General features: G+C 38.8%; 1 protein-coding gene across 2 annotated transcripts in view; it reads right to left on the bottom strand.

Moving 5' to 3' along the window:
- The window catches only part of FRY (FRY microtubule binding protein), a 211,660-nt gene that overhangs the window by 74,118 nt on the left and 114,509 nt on the right, over positions 1 to 23,033 (bottom strand). For both annotated transcript variants that reach the window (XM_064172809.1, XM_064172802.1), the window contains exons 19-32: positions 22,110 to 22,292; positions 21,147 to 21,233; positions 19,214 to 19,473; positions 18,264 to 18,453; positions 16,971 to 17,095; positions 16,737 to 16,794; positions 13,372 to 13,463; positions 13,009 to 13,181; positions 9,644 to 9,804; positions 8,282 to 8,392; positions 5,926 to 6,080; positions 3,435 to 3,534; positions 2,941 to 3,112; positions 410 to 666 (exon numbers count right to left, since the gene is read on the bottom strand). In XM_064172809.1, coding sequence (XP_064028879.1) covers positions 410 to 666; positions 2,941 to 3,112; positions 3,435 to 3,534; positions 5,926 to 6,080; positions 8,282 to 8,392; positions 9,644 to 9,804; positions 13,009 to 13,181; positions 13,372 to 13,463; positions 16,737 to 16,794; positions 16,971 to 17,095; positions 18,264 to 18,453; positions 19,214 to 19,473; positions 21,147 to 21,233; positions 22,110 to 22,292 — 2,124 coding nt within the window. The remainder of the gene's footprint in view (positions 1 to 409; positions 667 to 2,940; positions 3,113 to 3,434; positions 3,535 to 5,925; positions 6,081 to 8,281; positions 8,393 to 9,643; positions 9,805 to 13,008; positions 13,182 to 13,371; positions 13,464 to 16,736; positions 16,795 to 16,970; positions 17,096 to 18,263; positions 18,454 to 19,213; positions 19,474 to 21,146; positions 21,234 to 22,109; positions 22,293 to 23,033) is intronic.

Below are 23,033 nucleotides of genomic sequence, written 5' to 3'. Positions count from 1 at the left end.
TTACAAACAAATGCTTTAACTAGCACCTCAGAAATTTATACATTTTTTTCTCTCTCAAAGAATATTGCAAGTGCCCATTATTACTGCCAGATGACCTTCCTCCTGCTGCCTTCGACATTAACATGAGAGAACTGAACTGAGTTCTTCTATAACTAATCTTTAATGCTCTCATTATATTTTTTAAAAGATAAAACACCTTGTTCATGTTTCGAAAGATAACAGCTTTAGCACAGTCCTTAAGAGTCCTCTAAGTAAGGTTGTGCCTAACCAATATAGACTGTTCCAGTGCAAAACTTCTGGTATCAGAGGGAAGAAACCTAAGTAACCTTTTCTGAAGAAATGTGAGTTTGAGTATTACAGAGAGTATTTTACAGGTATTTTGTTTTGCTTGTTTGTTTTGTACTTTTACCTTAGCTGTCATATACATGAGATTATTAAGAACCAGTGAGGTGGCCTCAGGAGAGCCCCAGCCATTGCCTTTGAGTCCAGTTGTGACTGCTACATCCCCATCCTTGTCCTTCAATTCATCTTCTGGAGTTGTAGGGCTTGAACCAGGGAGGAGAAGTCTGTTGTCAACAAGTTCAATATTATGAAGCCATGGTAGCAGATAGGTAAGCATGATCTGTCTTCCATTTGGATGTGTTGTTGGAAATCGTTGGCTTACCTCTAAACCAGTGAAAGTTGAAAAGGGCAATGTGTTATTTTATAAAGGAAACCTTAAATACATGGTTTAAATCAGATTTCTGACCTGTGTTAGGCCACCTGATAGCTTTTACCTTGCAAACCAAAAGCATACAAAAGCACATATTTGAACTTCATGGAAAGAAACATTCATTTAATATTCAACAATGGCAAGCAATTGGTCAGGTCTTAAGCCTAAAATAACTAACATAGTCCGGGCTTAGAAACAGAAAGTCACCACTTGTTACTGTGCCACGCTATATATTAAGTGAAACAGATGTTTACAAAGAGGAGAAAAAGGGTAACTCAGTTACTGGTGGTTATTCTGCAATTTCAAGAGCTTTTGGAGAAGGACAATAAACACATAAAAGTGTTCTGGAGAATTACAAGTGACCCATCAGCCTTCACATTTCTAAGATGCATTTTAAATCTTAAGACACTTAGTATACTGAGTTCACAAAACCACTTTGCATATATTAGGAGTCCTATTTCCTGTAAGGAGGCCTATAAAAGTCGTAGTTTGCTGCCAGTCCAGGAATGCTTGCATACTGCACTTTATATAGTTCATAAAAAAAGAACTGGCACTGCAAGGGAAGGGATTTGGAAAGTCTGGGGTAAGAAACACAGTGGCAGGCTTCCTGCCAAAGTGAAACACATTAACTCTCTTTACCAGAACTGTTCTGTAAAATCAGTGCAGTTAACATTTCCTTTCTTTCCTCACTCCCTGCTTTTAAAAAATCTTGAAGACATACACTGCTCTCTCTCATGATTGCAGATGCATAGAACAGAGTTCAGATTTGGACTGAGATCTGTTAAATGACCCAGCCACTACAGCAGCATGAGTAGATGGTAACAGTAATAATGAACATTTACTTTTCTTAAGATACATGAGCCATTATGATTTTCCTAAGCCAGTTATTTACAGTTCACAGTATCTTAGGTACTGAGAAATAGATGATGTATTGTCCCTTTACCCTTCCTCCAGCCCCTACAGACTAAGTAAAAACAACAGAAAGGGATTTTAAGAGCCAGTAAGAATTCCCACGATTACAGACATTGCATTTTGCTTTTAAAAACCTGCAGCAACATATTGGATTAAAACAGACAGATATGTCTCAAAACATCATTGTTTCCAGGAGTGGCCTCGGTGAGAATATTCTGAATGATGCTCCTGCAGATCAGATATTTTAACATTATTCTCAATAATCCTGACTAAATTTATTTCTGAAGAAATGAAAATCATACTAAGACCTGCAGCAAATAACTGCAGATACTAAGATCTGTGGCAAACAAGAGAAAGCAGAGCTCACTTCTTCAGAGTGACTTCAGTAATTGGAAAACTGGACACAATCTTTCTGAAGTTCAAGTCATGTTTATATAAAATGGAGTATTTTAACCTCATGATTAACAAGTACATAAATGTATGTATAAGAAGAATCACTATGCTCAACAAGAGAAACCACTATAGTACAATTTGCCAACATTATTTTAACTTAGAATCAAAGAAACAACCAGGCTGGAAGAGACCTTCAAGATCATCCAGTCCAACCTAGCACCCAGCCCTAGCCAGTCAACTAGGCCATGGCACTAAGTGCCTCATCCAGCCTTTTCTTGAACACCTCCAGGGACGGTGCCTCCACCATCTCCCTGGGCAGCCCATTCCAATGGGAAATCACTCTCTCTGTGAAGAACTTCCTCCTAACATCCAGCCTATACTTCCCCCGGCACAACTTGAGACTGTGTCCCCTTGTTCTGTTGCTGGTTGCCTGGGAGAAGAGACCACCCCCCACCTGGCTACAATGTCCCTTCAGGTAGTTGTAGACAGCAATGAGGTCACCCCTGAGCCTCCTCTTCTCCAGGCTAAACAACCCTAGCTCCCTCAGCCTCTCCTCATAGGGTTTGTGTTCCAGGCCTTTCACCATCCTTGTCACCCTTCTCTGGATACATTCCAGCACCTCAACATCTCTCTTGAATTGAGTGGCCCAGAACTGGACACAGTACTCAAGATGTGTCCTAACTTGTTCAAGGCCTTTGTAATTTCAGAGTTACACTAAGATGACACAAGCTCCCAAAGAGGGTTTTAAATAGCTATTTTGTACTTTGTAAAAGTACCTCCAGGAAATACATATTGCATACCTAAATATGATGTGACCTGAACAAGAATAAAACCAGGTCAAGCTAAATTTATAAGCAGAACTGCTGTTCACTTAGCTGTCTAACATTTGTAGAGTAGATAATAAGTCAGATTGATACAGGTACCTGAAAAAAGTGGAAGGGTAAGTTCAGGATACATCCTTGCTAGTTCGTGTGAAAGAAGGGTAAGTGAGACACTGTAAAGAGGTGGCAGTGGACCATGTGTACCGTACAAGATGCTTCCTGGCCTTTGCTCAGCCACCTTTTTTGAGTAAACAAAAAGCTTTGATTCAAGGATCTATAAGAGACAAAAAATAATATAATGAGACAATAAAAATTCATTAATTCAGGACATATTAACACTTCAAGTTTAGATATCAGAGAACAATCTGTATCTTTCAGAGCACACTCTCCAAATTTGAAAGATACCATAACTAATATTTTCCCATTCATTTTGCTACAAATATTCCACAAGTATTTATAGCCATGAGAAAAGCAATTATTTATTTTCAAAACAAAACTCAAACGCAAATAAACAGTATTTCATAAAAAGCTCACAAAAAAACCCCAACAACCCACCAACCAAAGGCAGGAGGACAAAAAAAGCAGCTGATACATGCCTGCATAAGTTGCATGGAAATTTCATAAATCTCTCTGTTGGTGTCAGATGCCTTGAAGAGCACTAAGTTTAAAAGCGTCACAATATCAAAAGGATAGTTCCTAGAAGAATAAACAGGACAGTTTTGTGAATGGTGGTGAGGAATGCAGATTGTATTCGCTCTGATTTACTCTGTAATGTGGTCTGAAGAGAATGTCATCTTTCTTTTCTCTGTTCTACCATCAGAATATGGGAAAGAGAGCTCTTATGAACACACACTGCTTAATCAAAGGGCCATCTGGGGAACGGGGAGAAAGAAAGGATTACTTATAATTACCTTGGACTAATGCTTAGGAATGCACTGAGTTACCCACAGTGAGAAGTGCAATACCTGTGTCTGTAACTATCAATTTATTTTCACTTACAATATAAACTGCTGAGAGAACGGGCCAAGATCCGTGAAAGAAGATGGACAGCACAAAAATTTCCATGGATAAAGTACTTCTTAAGCCAAGCTGAAACTAAAGCAGTCCCTCTGGAGAAAAGACACTGCGTCTGACATGAAAAGTTCTCAGACGTTAGACACTTCAGTTAAAATTATTTTCAAACAGCAAACAGGAAGAACTGTTTCCAAAAATCCACTACCTATACAGTCAACATTAATTGTAAAAGTAAACATACTGAAGAGTTACTTTGCTGAGAATACTGTTAGAAAAACAATTCCAATATTGCAATATTTGGATTTTCGCTACATAATTTTCTGCATCTTCATGATGCTCTGAAAATGCACCGGAGTCAATTGCAAACCATCAGTTTCTCACTTCAGATGTGAGCTGCTGTGCTCCTGGATGGCTGAAGAATGCCTATTTCGACATTTCAGTGTTAAAAAATTAAGGCAGGTACAAGTGTGGCATAGGACATCCCAAATTCTATGTGTAATCCATCCTCTATACGTCTCTTCACCCCTCAAATCAGTTTAAACAATAACGATAAAGAATCAATTAAGGGAAACATCTTCTTTGCAGAAAGAGAGGTATCAGCAATGAGATTCATTACTACTCAATTTACAAGTTGTTTAAGCAGTGACCTCTCCATATATATGATAGAGGAAAAACTGTTAACGGCATTCAAATATTAATAAACCCCCCCAACTTGATAGAAATTAGACTTTCTCTTCAATTTTTACTGTAGGTAAGGGAAAGATCAATTTTTAGGACAGTGGTAGAGGTAACACAACCCGAGGAAAAAAAGACTGGCTGAAAATCTGTTAACGTTTTCTGTTACGTTTACTTGCCCCTTAAAAGGGAAAAAAAGCCTTAAAAAAATCCATTTGCAAAGAAAAAAATGCATTCCTATTTTTAAAATCTCAGTACCAAACAGTCCATAGTCTAGTTGCTCCTCTAAGAACACAATGTTTTTACAAACAATTTCTAAAAGACTTGACTTGGTTTGGTTTCTCTATTGAAGTATGCTGACCAGACCTCTTGCCAAGTTGTATTTAAGAGTAAAATTTTCAGACTTACTGCAACTGGATGTATCTACCTATCTATTTATCTAATTAAGTTGGTTACCATTAGATTTCTCAATTAATTTTTTCTTGGCAAAATGCAAAATAATGAAGGACAGGTTTTATGAAGGCCTACCACAAAAGCAGTATTTGTCTTTGTGTCTTAAAATAGTTTGTGCTTGCTTTGCAAAATAGCAGTTTACTGAAAAGGAGCTGGTAACCAAATCAAGTCAAACTCACTCAGAAAAAGAATAAAATAGTTTGTTTCAAGGTAGCAACATTTAAGACATTTTTTTCTTTCATAAAGTAAATGAAAAAAACATGCCAAATCTTTTGAATCTAGAGGCTGAGGGAGCTGGGGCTGTTTAGCCTGGAGAAGAGGAGGCTCAGGGGTGACCTCAATGCTGCCTACAACTACCTGAAGGGAGGTTGTAGCCAAGTGGGGGTTGGTCTATTCTCCCAGGCAACCAGCAACAGAACAAGGGGACACAGTCTCAAGTTGTGCCGGGGAAAGTATAGGCTGGATGTTAGGAGGAAGTTCCTCACAGAGAGAGTGATTGGCATTGGAATGGGCTGCCCAGGGAGGTGGTGGAGGCACCGTCCCTGGACATGTTCAAGAAAAGGCTGGATGAGGCACTTGGTGCCATGGTCTAGTTGACTGGCTAGGGCTGGGGGATAGGTTGGACTGGATGATCTTGGAGGTTTCTTCCAACCTGGTTGATTCTATGATTCTATGACCTATGCTCAAATGAAAGCATTGGGGTTATTTTGTATCTTGAGCAAAACAGCACTAAAATGCCAGCGATTTAAGCTATAGATATAGTAAGAGCGTCTTCTACCAAAGACATAGTTTTATTTTTAGAATCATGGATATATATCAATCTGATCCCCAGGAATTGTTTGAGAGAATATAATGTAAGAGTGTGACTTACAATTGTATTCAACACAAGCTGAACCTCCAGTTTTCTTTACATTTGCAAGTGTAGGTTAAGAGATTAACTAATACCTGCTTCCACACACAGTTGCAATGGCTTTGAAACAGCCAGAGGCAAGCTGGTACGACCCAGTATAACATCGATCTATAGCCCAGTTGAAGAGATTGATTTGATCAGGATTCAGTTCTAGCAACAGGACTACAACTTCACAGCCAAGCTGATGGACCTGAGCACATAAATAGTTGAGAAAACATGATTGGTAAGATCAGATATGCCCATTCTCTACAATTCTTAGGATTACATGGGAAAAACAAAGGGAAAATAAGACAAATAAAGAGACAAAAAAATGTATCATAATTTATTTTAGGGACATCAGAGCTGAAATATGACTGTTTTCAACACAACTTGAAAAAATTGGTACAAAGTCTACACAAATTAAATAAATTTGCAAAGGTGGTTTCCAAAACTAAGCATGGAGAAAGCAGTATCTACAGAATATCTAAGATACTTGACAGGTGTTCTGTAGCAACTTCCATTTGTATTGGTTAACTGATTTGTTAAATGTTGATTGCCTACCTCATGTGAGTTTCAAAAATTGACACACTTTCATTTTTTCCTTCTTTCAACTAATGGAGAAGCAAGGCAGACAAATAAAAATACCTTTTGCAAGCCTGAGGGCACAAAACCTTTTATGTTTAATCCAACTATACCAAGTAATCTAATAACGCTCCCTGTAGACACTGTATCACTTCATCCTGGTACCACCACTGCTACACATACATCACAGCTAAGACCTGGACTATTCTTTGTGATCCTTCAGCAAAGGACTGTACTGAAACATCAAACACTAATGCCTATTAATATTCTTTCACTATATGTCAGTAACTACTTGTGAGGATTGAAAATGATATTTAATATTAATGAACTGGGTAGGATGCACATCATCTAAACCAGAACTGAAATGGCTTTCTGCAGGCAATGCAGTTAGTTTAGTTACAGTCCTTCAGTACAGTCATGGAATCATGAGCAATAGTGATTAGCTTAAGGAAAACAAATTTCAACTGCAAAAATTATCTACATTTCAAAATCCTACCTAATTTACAAAAGGCTCCTATTTTGTCCAATCTTATTCTCCCCAATCAATTACCATTTCTACAGCACGCATCCTCTAGCTATTCTATAAGCCTTATGGTTTTCCACTCTGTGTTCTTTTATCACCTGCCTCATTCTACAAAAATCTAGCTAGGATATGTCTCCTACAATCTACTCCCACCTTTCTTGTCTCCTCTCAGTCCCATTCCTTTACTCCTTCTTACTACATTCCTCTGTTCCTTCTTACTACATTCCCTTACTCCTTACTACATTCCTTTATTCCTTCTCACTACATCCCTTTATTCCTTCTTACTTTTCTTAGCTATGACATGAGCAGAGGAAGAACATTTTTACGCTTGTCTCCTCATTTGTGTACTACAAGAAGGAAGGACTGTAGGTAGGAAATCAACAACAGTGTTGTGATGCATGGCTGAGGTTTAAGAAGCAAGCTTCATAATCTCTATTATATCTACCCTGCTGCATTGAGCCAGAATAGCAATTTCAGGCTCTCTAACCCTCACAACTGCAGGATTCTTACATATTATTTTCTCCTCAGGTTTTACTGAATTTGGATCCAGGTAGACCGACTAGTCTTCTTCTTGGCCACTGCTCTAAAGAGAACTGTACTTTGTGTTGTCCTCTACCTAAATTTGTGCCATTTTTGATGGCTTCAACTACTGTGTCTGTATGAGATGCTCCTTGAAAATTTTTTGCTGCCTCTCCAAATCCATGCCTGTTGCATGAGTCCCAGGTCACCGTATTTAGTAAAACATCCACAAACTTGATGTGAAGGGTGTTTGTGGTAAAGGATTGCCTAAGGAGCAATCTTTTGTAGCAATTTCCATTGTACTTTGGCCTTCAGCCAGTAGGAATGATTTGAAGTTTCATGCCACTGGAAGTAGCTAAGGAAGTTTCCATAGTGAGAAGGCTCAGTGAAGGCAAAGTGAAGTTTGCAAAACAGATTTTAAAACAGTCTTCTGAGCACTCCTTCTCCACACCTGTCTGGATTTTATATTCTTATTCCACAGAAACTTGAAGGAGGTGGGTGAAAGTGCTACAGATAGGAATACAAATATTCTTGACTTCATGTTATTTTTAATCTTTCTTTATCACAGATCATTTCTGTTGCAAGCAACACTAAGCCATAAGACAATTTTTTATCTTATCACTTATCTATGTTATATTTTCTGGAATAAAAATGGAATTATTTTAAATGAATTATACTTTCATATTATAATGTTGCAGAAAACTATCATTTCCTGCTCAAAATACAGAGTCACAAACTCTTTAGTTGCCCATTAGAGAAATTAGAATTGTTCATCAGTGAGTACTTACTCGTAAATCTTGACAAGCCAGAATATTATCAAGCCATTTGTAAAGATATCCATCAGGGGAAAGACCAACATTATCAAATACAGGTCCACAGCAGAGCACAGCTGACATGGCCTAAAAAGACACGAAACTTTAGTTACATAAAGAACTAATATAAAGGAAACTTCAGAATGATTTGGGCCCAGATCCAGACTAACAGGACTGCCACTTTTTCATTCTGAGGAAACGATGGTGAAAATGTTAAGAGCTGATCCCAGTAACTAAGGTGCTATAGATAATTCTGGATTCAGGATAATGCACAGTTCAAGCATTTGGGAGGGATATTATAGCCAAGTTTCCTCATTCTTCAAGATGCAGTTTTCACTACATCCAATCCTCACAAATGAGGCTACAAAAACAATTAAAACACACAGATGTTTCAACAGTATATTTCTGCAAAAACCACAATTGTTTTACACCAAGTGATGCAGCTTATGTATGTAAATAAGCTATTATTTTCACAGCTTACATATGTGGAGGAGTTGCAACTGCTTTTAGTGCAAAAGTATTTTATTATTATTGGTAATGTCTCCAAGCAAGTCTGGGAGACAGTACTGAGATGTGCATTTGGTTCTGAATGGTGCTGTATTTAATTTCAGAGCCTATGATACTCTCACTGAATCTGATAACCTGTTAATGAACAGCTAAGTAAAAAAAAAAAAATGCATTCTGGCTTTGGAAGTAATCAGCCTTGGAAAGTGTCTACAAAGCAAAAAGTGTGTATCTTCAATAGCTCACACTGCTATAATCCAGGATTCCACTGTAAGGATCCACAAGAGTTTGCACTAATTTGATTTTCTTTGAAACAAAAAGAAACGAACCCCACAATTACTTGTACTTTGTGTGGTGGGTTAGGAGCTTCCCCCACCCCCATCCCTCCCACTACAGCAAAGTGAAATTTGCAAGCATATATACATATTTACAATTATATGCAAATTAGAAATAATACAGAAATCCAAACTCCCTCCCAGACAAAGAAAACTGCCCAGAAGGACTCGAAGCTGCCCCCCTCTTGTTCCCCCTACTTTCCCAGACAGATCAACAAGAACAACTGGCAGAGTTTACGCTGTTATTTGTTAGTGGAAAGATCAGAGTGAGTGAAGGGGAAGAAAACAGGAGAACCATTGCAGAAGAGTGGGACAAATTGTTCATGTTTTGGGTTTTTATCCCTCTCAGCAAACCAATGAATGATACAGACTTCATCCTTATTTTCTTTTCACAACCAATGATCTAATTTCTCTCATTAAAATATTCCAATTAACCTCAAACCAGCACACTTTCACTAGAAAATTGCTATTACTGATTTTGACACTGAAACTTTAATACCTTTAATGCACAATACTGGTATCTTGTAATCTGATGATTTCTATCACTGTAACGGTCCAGTGGTGTGAACATAATACTGAAAGGTCCTGCCCACTGGCTGAATAAGATGAACAGGTGATGCCTCAAGCTCTGCTGAGGGAACAGGAATCTCCTGTGGTGAACTAAGAAAAAAAAATAGCTGTGATTTGTTAAACACACATTTGTGTGGCAGGTGATGACACAAATTTCAAAGTACCACAAAAAATGAAGTTTTTCTTAAATATTCAATATATAATTTTACCAAAGTTCCCTCCAAAAAAATCTAATTAAGTGAATACAATCTTCAGTTCTGAATTAATGGGCAGTTATATAAACATGTACATCTGACTTCAGAAATAGCATGCAAGAAACATTACACAGCCAGACTTTTCACTGGCTCTTGTGTTCCTTTACTGGCAAATACTTACTTGTGTTTTCTAATCCTTTAAATGCAAGTCCAAACAATACATATGCCATACTCCAATACAGTAAAGAAACTTAGTGCCTATCTGTTGATAACAAAAATGTAGTGTGTTTTCTGAACAGTTAAACTTCCTGAGCAAGTGGAAAATATCTATGAATTTTTCTGAGGGTGATGAAGTTGCATGTGGACCTAGCACTTAGGGACATGCTTTAGTGTCAGCCCCTCAGTGCTGGTTTGTGTGTTGTACTGGACGATTTTTGAGGCCTCTTCCAACCTTATATATTCTGTGATTCAGTTGTGGATGCTCTTTCCCTGGAGATGTTCAGGGCGCAGCTGCACGAGGCCTTGAGCAACCTAGTCTAGTGGGAGATGTACCTGCCCACAGCAGGGCAGTTGAAACTAGGAGATCTTTAAGATCTCTTTCAATCTAAACCATTCTGTGAATCTATTCTATGAATCTAGGGGGAAAAAAAGAATAAAGAAATCTTTTAAACAACTTTTAATCCTCCAAAGCAAAGCATGATGGCAGAGATGGTACTATGTTTATTAAAGAGACTGGCAAACTTTTACTTGCCAATTATTTTTCACCTAGAAACTGTGCTATAAGTCAACAAAATAAACTCAGACAGTATTAATGCAAATCAATAAACATTTGTTTGCTAGGAGTTAAATTTTATGGCTTTGTTAGTCAGTGATAACATTTTAAAGCTACCTTGTTAGCAGAAAACACATCTCTGAATTACTGAGACACATCAGTTATTATAGTATCCTCTCAAAATATACAGCATTGCTGTTTCACTGTGTCTTGCACTTGGGAAAGAACAGCCCCAGATGTCAGCACAGGTTGAGGACTGACCTGTTGGAAGGCAGTGAAGGGGAAAAGGATCTGGGGGTCCTAATGGATGGGAGGTTGATCATGAGCCAGCCATGTGCTCTTATGGCCAGAAAGGCCAATGCCATTCTGGAGTGTATTAGGACTTTGGTTAGTAGGTTGAGAGAGGTTCTCCTGCCCCTCTACTCTGCCCTGGTGAGGCCACATCTGCAGTACTGTGTCCAGTTCTGGGTCCCCCAGTTCAAGAGGGACATAAAATTGCTTGAGAGAGTCCAGTGCAGAGCCACAAAGATGGTTAAGGGAATGGAACACCTCTCTTATGAGGAGGACTGAGGGAGCTGGGGCTTGTTAGCTTGGAGGAGACTGAGGGGTGACCTCATCAATGTTTATAAATATGTAAAGGGTGAGTGTCAGGAGGATGGAGCCAGGCACTTCTCAGTGATGCCTGATGACAGGACAAGGATCAATGGGTGGAAATTGAAGCATAGGAAGTTTCATATAAACATGAAGAGGATTTTTTTCACTGTAAGAGTGAAAGAAGACTGGGGGCGTTGCGGAGTCTCTCTCTCTGGAGATATTCAAACCCTGCCTGGACACATTCCTGCGTGGTCTAGTATAGATGATCCTGCTCTGGCAGAGCAGTGGGACTGAGACCTCATTGCTGTCTACAGCTACCTGAAGGGACGTTGTGGAGAGGCTGGTGCTGGTCTCTTCTCACAAGTAATTTGAGATAGAACAAGGGGGAATGGCCTCAAGCTGAGACTGGGTAGGTTTAGATTGGACATTAGGAAAAAGTTTTTCATGGAGAGAATGGTCAGGGACTGGAATGAGCTGCCCAGAGTGGTAATTGAATTACCAACCCTGGATGTGTTTAAGGGTCATTTGGATGTGGTGCTTAGGGATATGGTTTAAGGTGAATCTTGTAGAGTAGGTTTATAGGTTGGACTTGGTGATCCTGAGGGTCTTTTCCAAACCGGATGTTTCTGTGATTCTGTGATCTTTTGAGGTCCCTTTCAGCCCCTGAAATTCTGTGGTTCTGTGAAAATCTGTAAAATGTAGTCACTGGTGATGTGCCTTGTAGGATGTGAGAATGAGTGCAAAGAGGGAGACCTTTGCAAATGCTCACAGTAAAGTAAGTACTAGAGAGATTCTGTATTGTTAACCACTATCATGTAGGAGGATTATAAAGGAAAGAAATGAAGTATTTTGTTTGTTAACAGCTAAGGACTTGACACTATTTAGTTCAAAGATTTTTTTCTGTCTTAAATGAGAATAGCAGGGATGCTATTTTTTACTTTTTGTTTGTTTGTTTGTTTAGCTATTACATAATCTTTATGTATCTGATAGCTGAAACAACTATGAAACTTTGACAAAATCTGCACAGGGAAACTTGCATGAAAGTATTTGTACATTATTTATTCTCTTTACTCTATTCTTTTCCTGCTATCAGTGCTGCTGTGTTCTGCCATAAATGATGTGGAGATAGCAGATTTACACAGACTGAGTAAGCTCCAGATCTTATCCTCCAGCAATTACACAGAAGTCTTTAAAATAGACTTAAAAATAATTTGCTAATGGAGCTACATTATATTTCTGAAGTGATGATGTAATAAAAAAAGAGTATGATATCAATTGGACACATCTTTGTTATACAACAGGAGTCAAGTAATATGGGATACAGTCTAAACATCTCAGGCAGGTTTTTCCCTGTATCTAATACTGCACATTTTCTGCACCTACCTATGTTCTTCAAGGTTCGTAAATTTGCAAAGATTTGGGCAATAAAGTCAAAGGGAGGAAAAAAATAAGGCCTTATATAAAAGAAATTTGGAGCCCCTTGAGGTCACAGACAATTCTTTCACTGGGCTTTTAAAGAGGTGACTCATATATGAATATTATAAGCTTCATCAAAGTTTACTGGTTTTCATGTGACTCTTAACAGTCTTTGAAACACATTTTTGTCCACAATCTCATTTACATTTGTCATATGACAATTCACAAGCAGTGAAAAAAGCACAGAAAAAAAAAGACTTTTCCCATATGTATATTAAGTTCAATTTCGTAGCATGTTGAGACAGTTTAGGACCATACCTGGAACACATTGAATCAAGTTGGCAATCATTGCACTGAAATGTGCTCTCATATCCTTAAGGATTTCAACTTCTTTATCATTTTCAGCCTCCAGAAGCATGCGAGTCAGATCAACATACTCTAGGAACAAGGCTCCAAGGGCTAAGGTATCTCTTTCTAAGGCTCCATTCGTACTAGCATAAAGGAGAGTTGTACATTAATACAGAATAACAGGGTAGTTGTATCAGAGCTTGTTGAAGAAAAATCTCTCCACATCTTATAGATTAAACAATTCTTCAAGTAACATACTGACACAAACAGTGCTGCAAACACGGAAAATGACTTCATTTAAAGATCAATATTTATGATGAGTGATAGTTCTACCTGTCACTTATAACACCAGCATCAGCAAGGAGTTCAAAAATTCGCAGTAACTGCAGCCTTAGTAAATCTCTGCGTTCTCGACGTTTCTTGTTCTTGGAATTGAAAGAGAAAAACAAACACAAGAGTTTTTTTTACATGCATACATGTCTACATTGACAAGGATGAACTTCAGAAGTGTCAGTATAGCAGTAGGACTCAAAAATTCCAGTTCAAGCATTTTTTCATGAAGGAATTTGATTGCTTTTGCATATTTCACCATAACAATGTGCTTATATATCAACACAAATACGACCAAATTTTTGTCTCTGTAATTGTTCTTGAACAAACTTAAGAACTACCTTAATCTTTACTGAAGATGTGGAAAAGGAACAATAAAATACTGGATAAAAATGAATTAATATTCAAAGTTGCTATGAAAACCACCATGCTATCTTCAGGTATCAGAGATATTCATGTTACTTTAACACCATCTACTCTGCTTGCTGAAAGTGAGGCACAGATATCCAGACCCCAGGAAAATATTTTAGTGATCAGTCATTCTTGAACTTGACAATGATGCAGCTACCTGAGCACCCATATTCATGTTAGCTCCTAGCAGACACTGCTCTAGTACGCTCTTGGATATATGGGCTGCAATGGCTGCACACACAGAACAGAACTACACTGTTAACTGATTCGTTGTATCTCATTATCATCTAGAAAGCTGCCCTTTCTGTCTTCCATCTTGCCTTGAAAGATGTGAATGCAACAAAGCTGAAAGGCTCTCTGCTGAAGGACTAAGCTGACTTGTTCCTTTGTATCCTGCATCTCCACTAAGCAAAAAAATGTGAGGTCAAAAAGCTGCTAATGCACTCAAAGACACTTGCTTCCGGAACACAAAAGCTCAGAGAGAGCTCAAATTTTCCTCTTGAGAACCTAGGAACAGCAATTCTGAGCTAGATCAAAGGCTTATCTCACCTAGTACTCTGGCTCTGCCAATGCCGAGCAGCAGGTGCTTGAGAAAAGGCGGTAATACTTTCCCTGGTTTTCTGCCCCAGAACTGGCAATCTGCAGCACTGCAGTCAAAGATTTTATTCAAATCATTACATCATTTAATTTGTCCTATTCAGAGTACCAGTTTACTCCCTTTATACTTTAAAGCTTCCAGGAAGCACATGTATTAACAAATGCAGTTTTATTGTAACACGGTATTAAACAGGCACAGCCACCTACTGCAATACTGTCAGCCATCTGGCAAGCCCTGTGCCAGTGCCCACATGGCAGATCTTGTGTAATGTCCATTTTGGTTCACCCCTGCAGTTCTTGGCTGTGCAGATAATTCTCTTTCTAGTCACAGCATATGTCAGTTCAAGGGCACTACTTCTGATGTGCTGGATACCTGCCTGCTGACATGGAGGCCTGTTGTGCTCTCTACAGCTACATGACCCACGCAGTCATTCCTGGGTTTACTGGTGGTGTTGCTTGCTGGGAGATGGCCCAGTTCTTCATATCAGGAGCAACACAAGAATTAACTTTGCAGCCTCTTGTTCTCATATTCCTCTACTGCCTTTTCCATGTGGTAAATTTGCTCTTACAGCACACTGTGAACCTCTACACTCTGGAGATAAGTTTTCTGAGGGTAGTCTGGACACGTTTGTCTTCAGAGAAGGCCTTTCAAGTCTAAGTTGTTTTCAATGGTGCACAGCGAGAAATGCAGAGGCAAGTAGTTGCACTAATGTGCATTAATCCTCTTCTGCCCAGTATCAAAACAAGTGACCTTCAAATCAATGACTTCATAGGGATGGAAGGCACACAAAGAATTGTGGTGTGAAGCTACACAGACTGAGAATGGTAGAGAACATCTGCCAGAATGATTAAGAATTGTTGATATAAAATTGAACATGAATGCAGCACCTGCTGAGTGAACTGATTTTTTATTGTTATTTCCATACTGGCCAAAGCTGAGCACCTCTGTCCACCTATTAATTGTTTAACTTCCTCTTGATAACCGTTCTCTGTGTGGCTACTGAACCAAAGACTTGGCAGATGGGGTTAGCACACCAGGTCACCATGACAACACCTTACTGAAACCATTGTGGAGCACAGAGTAGTGAACACAGTTCAAAACTGCCTGAGAATCAGGAAAATAAGCCTGGACAGAGCAGAGTATTAATAGAATAACACTGCTTTCTGTACGCACCCCTGCAGGCTTCTCAGCCAAGCTGGATGGGCACAGTGGTTGTGTCTACACTGGTAAACAGAGACAGGAACTGTTTGTGGCCCTAAAGTCAAGTACTACAGGCTGCCTCATAATTACTTTCAGAAGACCTCAAGGAGGCTGGCTATGTACATTTTGCCTAGAGAGTCTCAAGCAATGCTCCTCTGGCCCAAGGAGTCATCACTGCATATTTCCTCATCACAAACTGCCTGCTCTGACCTGAGGGCTGTGCTCCAGCCAGAGCAGTAGTTTTACAACTTGGCTCACAGGCTGCTGTGCAAAGTGAGGTGGGGGAATGTAGCAGAACAAAAGAAGATGGGGTAGTTTGGAAGACTGTGTCTAATGCCTTCTGGGATTTGTTCTTGCAAGTGAGCTACCTCCAGAGCCACTGCAGATTTCTGTCTTGGAGCCATCTGGAAAAGTCCAAAATTCAGCTAAGAAAGGAAAACTAAGCAGAACTGGACCTCAAGCCCAGTACTGAAGCTTTCTTCATGACTTTCCCATTTAGCCACAAAGACACATGCTGTGACTAAACTGCTTAACGAGACTACAGACTCCATCACCAGAGGTTTTCAAGAACAGTTTAGACATCTGTCAGGAATGACACAAGGCTAGTTCATCCTCCCTTGGACAGACTGGATGGTCTGTCTGGATCTTTTCCAGCACTGCTTGATATTTTAACAAAAGACAGTGCTATAATGAAGGTGAAAACACTGGCAAAAAATTTAGTTAACCTACTGTATTTCAAATGAAAAAATGTAGTCAATTGAAGTTGAAACAGATGACACTTCCTACCCTGCAAGTGAAAAGTACATCTAAACATCACCACAAAATGTGTCCAGCTGTGTTATAAGGTATATTTTTCAGATATTGAAAATGGATTTCCAATATATCGGAGTTCTGTATGAGGAAGTTCTGTATTTGAATGGAATTTTTTCCTCAGAATAGATTTCTACATTGTGCACTTTGTATCAGTGATAGAATTAAAATTAAACCAGGTTTTAATAGAATTAATTTATGTTCTTTTACACAATAAAAAAAATTGTGTCACACAGAGCTTGTAACTTAGTACTCAAGAATATCTTCATATTTCAAAGAGACAGAATTACTACTTTTAAATTAATTCTGTAGTTTAAACACAGTAGTACATTTAATTTCTGCAACGAACCTCTGGTCTTCTTTCTAAGGCTTCTTTCATTAGTGGGTGAAGTTCTTCTACTAATTCCCTAAATGAAAAAAAATTGTAAACAAAATTTAGTCTCCTCTGAAAAGCATAAATATTTTTGTCAATATGTAATAACAAATGTCTAAAGTGCAAATAAAATTAGACTATATTTAGACTGCAGCAAAAACAATGCATTTGCATTAGAGGTAATTGAGAATATGATAAGCAGGAAAGTACCTGAAAACAAGGGAATTTGTTCTTCCAAATCCTAATACAAGTGATTCTGTTATTTCTATGCCTTCAAGTCTCATCAGAGGCACTAGCTGCTTTAGCAAGACTCCAACAGATGGAGTTCCAATAGCCTAAAATATATTAAGAAATTATTGATGTTTGTCAGGATTACCAATATTAAGTAAACACATTTTTCTTTTAAAAAAACACCCCACTGTCCAAGGTTCATTAATATGTATTTTTAAAACATGCTGAAATGAATTTACTATTATGGATAGAAATCTGTCATTCCAACTGGATCTTCACTACATCACAATCACCTCAACAAGGCCTAATAAATACACCTGGGAAATGTCCTTGGTTTCATTCAGATTACTGCAGTTTATACAATTCACTGTTTCATTAAAATACTCTAGTAGTCAGATTTGTGGAGCTACTACGCGTGTCACGTTGCTACTACTTGAAAATGTATTTCATATAATGTTCCTTTATTTCTGACAAGCATACAGGCTGTATTTACTGCTAAATAATCTAATATATGTACAAATTGGAGTGCTCTACAAGGAAAGGTCTGGATGAGGCACTGAGTGCCATGGTTTAATTGACTGGATAGGGCTGGGGGACAGGTTGGACCTTAGAATCACAGAATCAACCAGGTTGGAAGAGAACTCCAAGATCATCCAGTCCAACCTATCCCCCAGCCCTAGCCAGTCAACTAGACCATGGCACTAAGTGCCTCATCCAGTCTTTTCTTGAACACCTCCAGGGAAGGTGACTCCACCACCTCCCTGGGCAGCCCATTCCAATGGGAAATCACTCTCTCTGTGAAGAACTTTTTCCTAACATCCAGGCTATACTTCCCATTTGGAGCTTAGGCTGGCCACAGCTGTCAAGGAAAATAAAAAATGTTTCTTTAAATATATGAATGGCAAGAGAAGGACTGGATGATCTTGGAGGTCTCTTCCAACCTGGTTGATTCTATGATTCTATGAAATAAAGGAATGATGAACTAAGATTAATTTCAACACTTATGATCAGATCTTCTCTATTTTTAATATACACCACCCGGAAGGTGAAAATAAAAGTGTTCATTTTGAAAATGCCATGGCTCTTGCCAAATATTTACTGATATCTCATGCTACACAGATAGATTTCTAATTGTTAATTATGTGCCTTAAGCAGTTTGCAATGTTAAAATGCTCCCCTAAGTGAAAGTCTTCCACTAGGATACGATTTTGCATGCAGATGCAGTTTAAAACTCTCCTAAATGAGTAAGTTGTTTGAAACAGGATGCAACACCTTATTATCGTAGTTCACTGTTCCATCAGGAGTGGTGGCCATGATCTCTGGTGTTGAAGCACGCAGGTGTCCTGGGCTCATAATACTGGGCTTTGCTACTCCAAAACAGAGAATGAGATAGTTTCTCCACAAAGTAACATAGTTGTCTCCACTGCTCGCTGTACTTGTTTTCTTGGCATTAACAGGTATGCTAGAATTTCAAAAGAAAATAAAATTATTAGTTAGCCCTTCTTAATAACACAGTAACTCAAAAGACTTTAAAAAGGGATTAAAAATGTGCTACATATCCATCAGACACAATTCAATGTGACATGACACATGGGGAAAAAGCAGTGAAGGCAGAACACTACAGTTTTCCAGAACTTACAAACTGCAGTTATGAAACTCAAAACTCAATGTCTGGGTAGCACCGTGCAGGACTTACAAACTGTTACTGGAACATGAGATGCCAGCATTGCTTCTGGGATAAAATGACTCTGGGTTCACCAGTATGGTTAGATAGTCATTCTCTGCTTTATTTCCATGTTACAGTGAGTTATATGCTTTCTTGGAAGAAGTGTGCACAACTAACTTAGCCTAAGATTGGTACATGTGGATAGCTCATGGTTGGTCCAGGGTTACCAGCATGGTACACATAGGGTATCTTACAATAACAATCTATGGGGCCAGCCCCTGGGCCGACTAACCCAGACCCCTTGGGCTGGCTAACTCTGCCCACATGCAGCTGGCACTCCACCCCCTGCAGCTGCATGTGGAATGTTATTATTTACTGCCTAGTATCTAAAGCCCAAGATGGACTCAAGGGCATTTCCCAGCACGGGTGCTCATATTTATCATTTCACGTCCTGTTAGCAAAAATCTCTCCACATGGAGACCGAAAAAAACAAACAAACTTGTATTAAAATTACAGGACCCATGAAAATGAAAGTTAAACACAGATTGCCACTTACTTTGGATCCACAAGAGGCATTATGAGCTGTAGCCTTGTAAAAGCATATGGCCAAGCATAGCTGAGCGCTGTAGGGCAATGTTTTGGTAAGTTCTCCTGCCTAAGAAAACTGAAGAGGCAAAGAACCCATGGATCTTTAACAGACTGTGCAAATATCCAGACATGGGAAGGACTTTTCACATCATAATGGCTATTTACTAAGACAGCATTCCACTCCACCAGCCACTGCAAATCCACGCTGTGTGTTAATGGGATTGTTGTCTAGAGAGAGGAAAGACAGAAAAACACAGTGAAGGCCATTTATTCCCTGTCTTGTTTCCCCTCTGTACTTGTCTTTATTTTCAAGCTCTGTGGCTGACTTCTGCTGAATTTTTTAGATCAACACTTTCATAGTTCCCATCACATTGCCCTTTCACTCAGAAGGAGCAATTTACAAATGCTAATAAGAGATGCCACATTATTTTCCCTCTGTTTTTTCCTTCAAACTCCTACTTATTGTGAGAGGCACAATAATTTGCCCTTAAATTCTACAATAACTGTTCATTATGCTGACCAATATAATCTCATTTTTACTTTCTGTTCTCCCTTCTGCCTCCCTCCATCCACTGTCTGTTGTATGAATCTGCAGTCTATAATAGCTATAGACCTGTCCTTATGTTTGTTGTCTGAACAGCTGAGCCTTAGCCCACAATTAAGACCCCTACAGGCTATGACAACATGATAAATACCAATGCTATTAATAAATATTCCTCAAAATTCATCAAGGCATTTGAATATCTGTGTAGTGAATGAAGAAGCTGAAGGAGATGCTTAATCAGTTTTAATCTACTTTAAGTACAGCCAGCTTCAATGGCAAGTAGAATTCTCATATGAACAAAACAATTTTGTACTGTCATTTGAATTCCATCTTAATAAAACAACTTTGTGAAATGAAAACTTAAACCACATGTATTCTGGCATCCTTATTATTCACCTATCAGACCTCAGATAGGATGTAGCAGTTGCTTGCATCCACTGTCAGTGATCACTAAATTACCACTCCTTGCTGCATTATTCAGAAATCAGGCCCACATTTGCTTTGCTGTATTATTAATGTACAAAATGTAAACAGCCTACAGAAACTGCAACATCCAAACATTTCACCTGAATCTCCTAATCCTTAAGTTAGAGAGATAGAATGTCTCTTGCATGCTCAGTTTCTAATCACTCAACTTTTCTGACTTCAGCTACACAGTGTCCCGACATCAGTTTGCTGTCCTCTTCCTACCCCAGGAAAGGGCACTCACATAGCAAGGACTGATTGTTGCCTTAAACTCAGTCAGCTGAAAAGTGCCCAAATCTGATAGTTCCTGCTCAATGATCAAGGGTGCTAATCTCTAAAATACAGGCAAAACAAGTTGCCCTGCATATCAGTTCTTCTGCTGATACCTGTTTGCTCAAAAGGCTTACTGCATCTTTGCTTCTTTTGGTGGCACACTAGGCACATAAAACTCATGTAAGAATGCAGAAAATCACTCCAGCTGTGAACTATTCTAGAGCTTAGCCTTAGGTTTGCAGGGATGGCCTGCACACAATGGAACCAAAGGTTATTCCCTTATGGAACAGATGATAGCAGTGATTGACTTCCAAGGACCCCAAACATTAGGTGACACTGGAAATAAGACCTTCTCAATGTTTCTCTTGGATGAAAACCAGAGAATCTATGTATCTTTTGTTTTACTTTTTATAGGTAGTATCTTCTATATCCATAATGTGATTTTTTTCATGGAACAGATTGTCTGAGACATTGCAGAGCCTTGGACTTGCTGGGTAGATGGATAGAGCCTTAAAATTGTATGATGCCTTTACAATTTCTATGAGCTTTATTTGTAATATTTCATGTTCGATTTCATGTGCTATATAAACAGCAGTGGTAACAGAAAAGTAGTACTTACTGAATCTGAAACAGCCACATGAATAAAACTTTCAAGAATAGAAGAACTCAACTGATCCATAACATCAATCATAGGCCTGTCATCATCCTGTATAACACAGAGAACTCAAGTTAACTGCTTTCCTCACCAAATTATTTCCCTTCTTATTTTTCTGGTACATGAAATAGAACCACTTATGACATGAATCTGAAATGGCAAAAAAATTCATTGGTAAGAACGGGTACATTTTGGGTTTTAATTACTAATCTCAGAACCAAGTCCAGGCTGTGGTTCGAAATGAAGTTAATTTGTGGCTCTAGCTCACTGCTTAGTGAACAAAAGCACATATCAGAAAATCCCAAATGACTTTGGATTGCTAGTATCAAAAGACTTAAAAATTAACTTACTGTTTATTAAAGCATTCCTTTGTGATGAACACACATATTTGTGTTCTTAAGCATTTAGATGGCTCACTGAGCTGTGACCACCAACACACAACATGACTCTCCATATTACTACATCCATAAAAGAGTTAGAAGTCTTTACTATACATGGAAAATGTATGTGAATCATCTTAAACATGCCTTATGCTTTGTTTTGCTTTGTTTTTCCTTTTGCAACAAATGGTATGCTACAGGAATGAGTTTCTTTTCCAACACAAATTTATAATCCTGACAATATAAAAATGTTCCACGCAATAAAAACAAGTTTTACAGTGTCATTTACATTCATATCGTGCCAAGGGCAAATATTAAGTTGCTGTAAATGTTTCTCTTCTTGTACAGGAGACATGTTATTGTTATAATGTTGAGTACACAAAAAGGTTTTGCAGTGTTAAGGCAAACAGAAACGTTAAGCCCAGTCCAAATGCTTTTTTTGTAAACTAAGTACACATCAGCAATTATGTTAAAAGTAACTGCAACAGCAGTTTTGAGCATTATCTTTGGAAAATTTTAATTCAAAGTTCCAGAAAAAAAGTCATACCTCTGCCTGGCCAAGGGCCAGGAATAAAGCACGGATCTCTCTGAGGATTAAAACAGCTAGTTTACGTGTAGCAACCTGGAAACTACATAGCAGAACCAGCGCAAATCCTTCGACTGCATGTAGCACGTTGGAATAGGGACTTCTCTCAGACTGTATCCTGTGGCTGGATCCGTTTGGTATCAACTGTAGAATGGTGCAAGGGAAGGAAGAAATACAGTGATTTAACTGTGACATAGAGAGAAACAAAAATGCAGAGGCAGCATAAATGCCAATGTAGGAGCCTGATGGCTTTCCCCCAAACAACCAAATGCTTTTGCTTTAACTTACCTCACACTCCACACAATCAATACAGCAACAGAATCCTTTGGACAAACACCTCCCTCTGATTTGCAGTTCCACTACCTGCTTTGTTCCATCCTTCCCTGCCTTACCTCCCCACAAGAAAAAAGAACGGGTAAGTCAGACTGTGAAGACTTCACACATTTCCCACTCCAGATAGCAGGGCTTCAAGTATCTTCTTTGATTCTGTAGCAGGTAACACCTTTAGCTTGGTGGCCTCTAGAACCTGATCCTGCTACTTACTTAAAAGTGTGAGGACTTATCTTTCTTACAGGTTTTTGTAATACTATTAATTAATGGTCCCCTGTGATATAAAGCAGATATCATGCCTGCCTGAAAGAAAGTATTTCCAATGTGATTGGGCTGGGAGATAAGAAGCCTGAAAATCTCTCATCATGAAAATGTATGTGGGACAAGTGCAGATGGGAGTGCAGAAGCAAAGCTGTTCAGTTCCCAGGAATGTCTGTAACACATGGAGACAGCAGGCAGTAGAAATAAGCAAGTTCTTAGATACTTTTTCATCAGCCAAATGAAATGGCTATGGGAAGGAAAGATCCATGTTCCATGTTACTTTTCTCAGCACTC

Source organism: Pogoniulus pusillus, chromosome 3 (assembly GCF_015220805.1).
Source record: "Pogoniulus pusillus isolate bPogPus1 chromosome 3, bPogPus1.pri, whole genome shotgun sequence".
NCBI classification, from domain to species: domain Eukaryota; kingdom Metazoa; phylum Chordata; class Aves; order Piciformes; family Lybiidae; genus Pogoniulus; species Pogoniulus pusillus.
The sequence above is the reverse complement of the archived record's forward strand: the minus strand, read 5'-3'. Positions and strand labels throughout refer to the sequence as shown.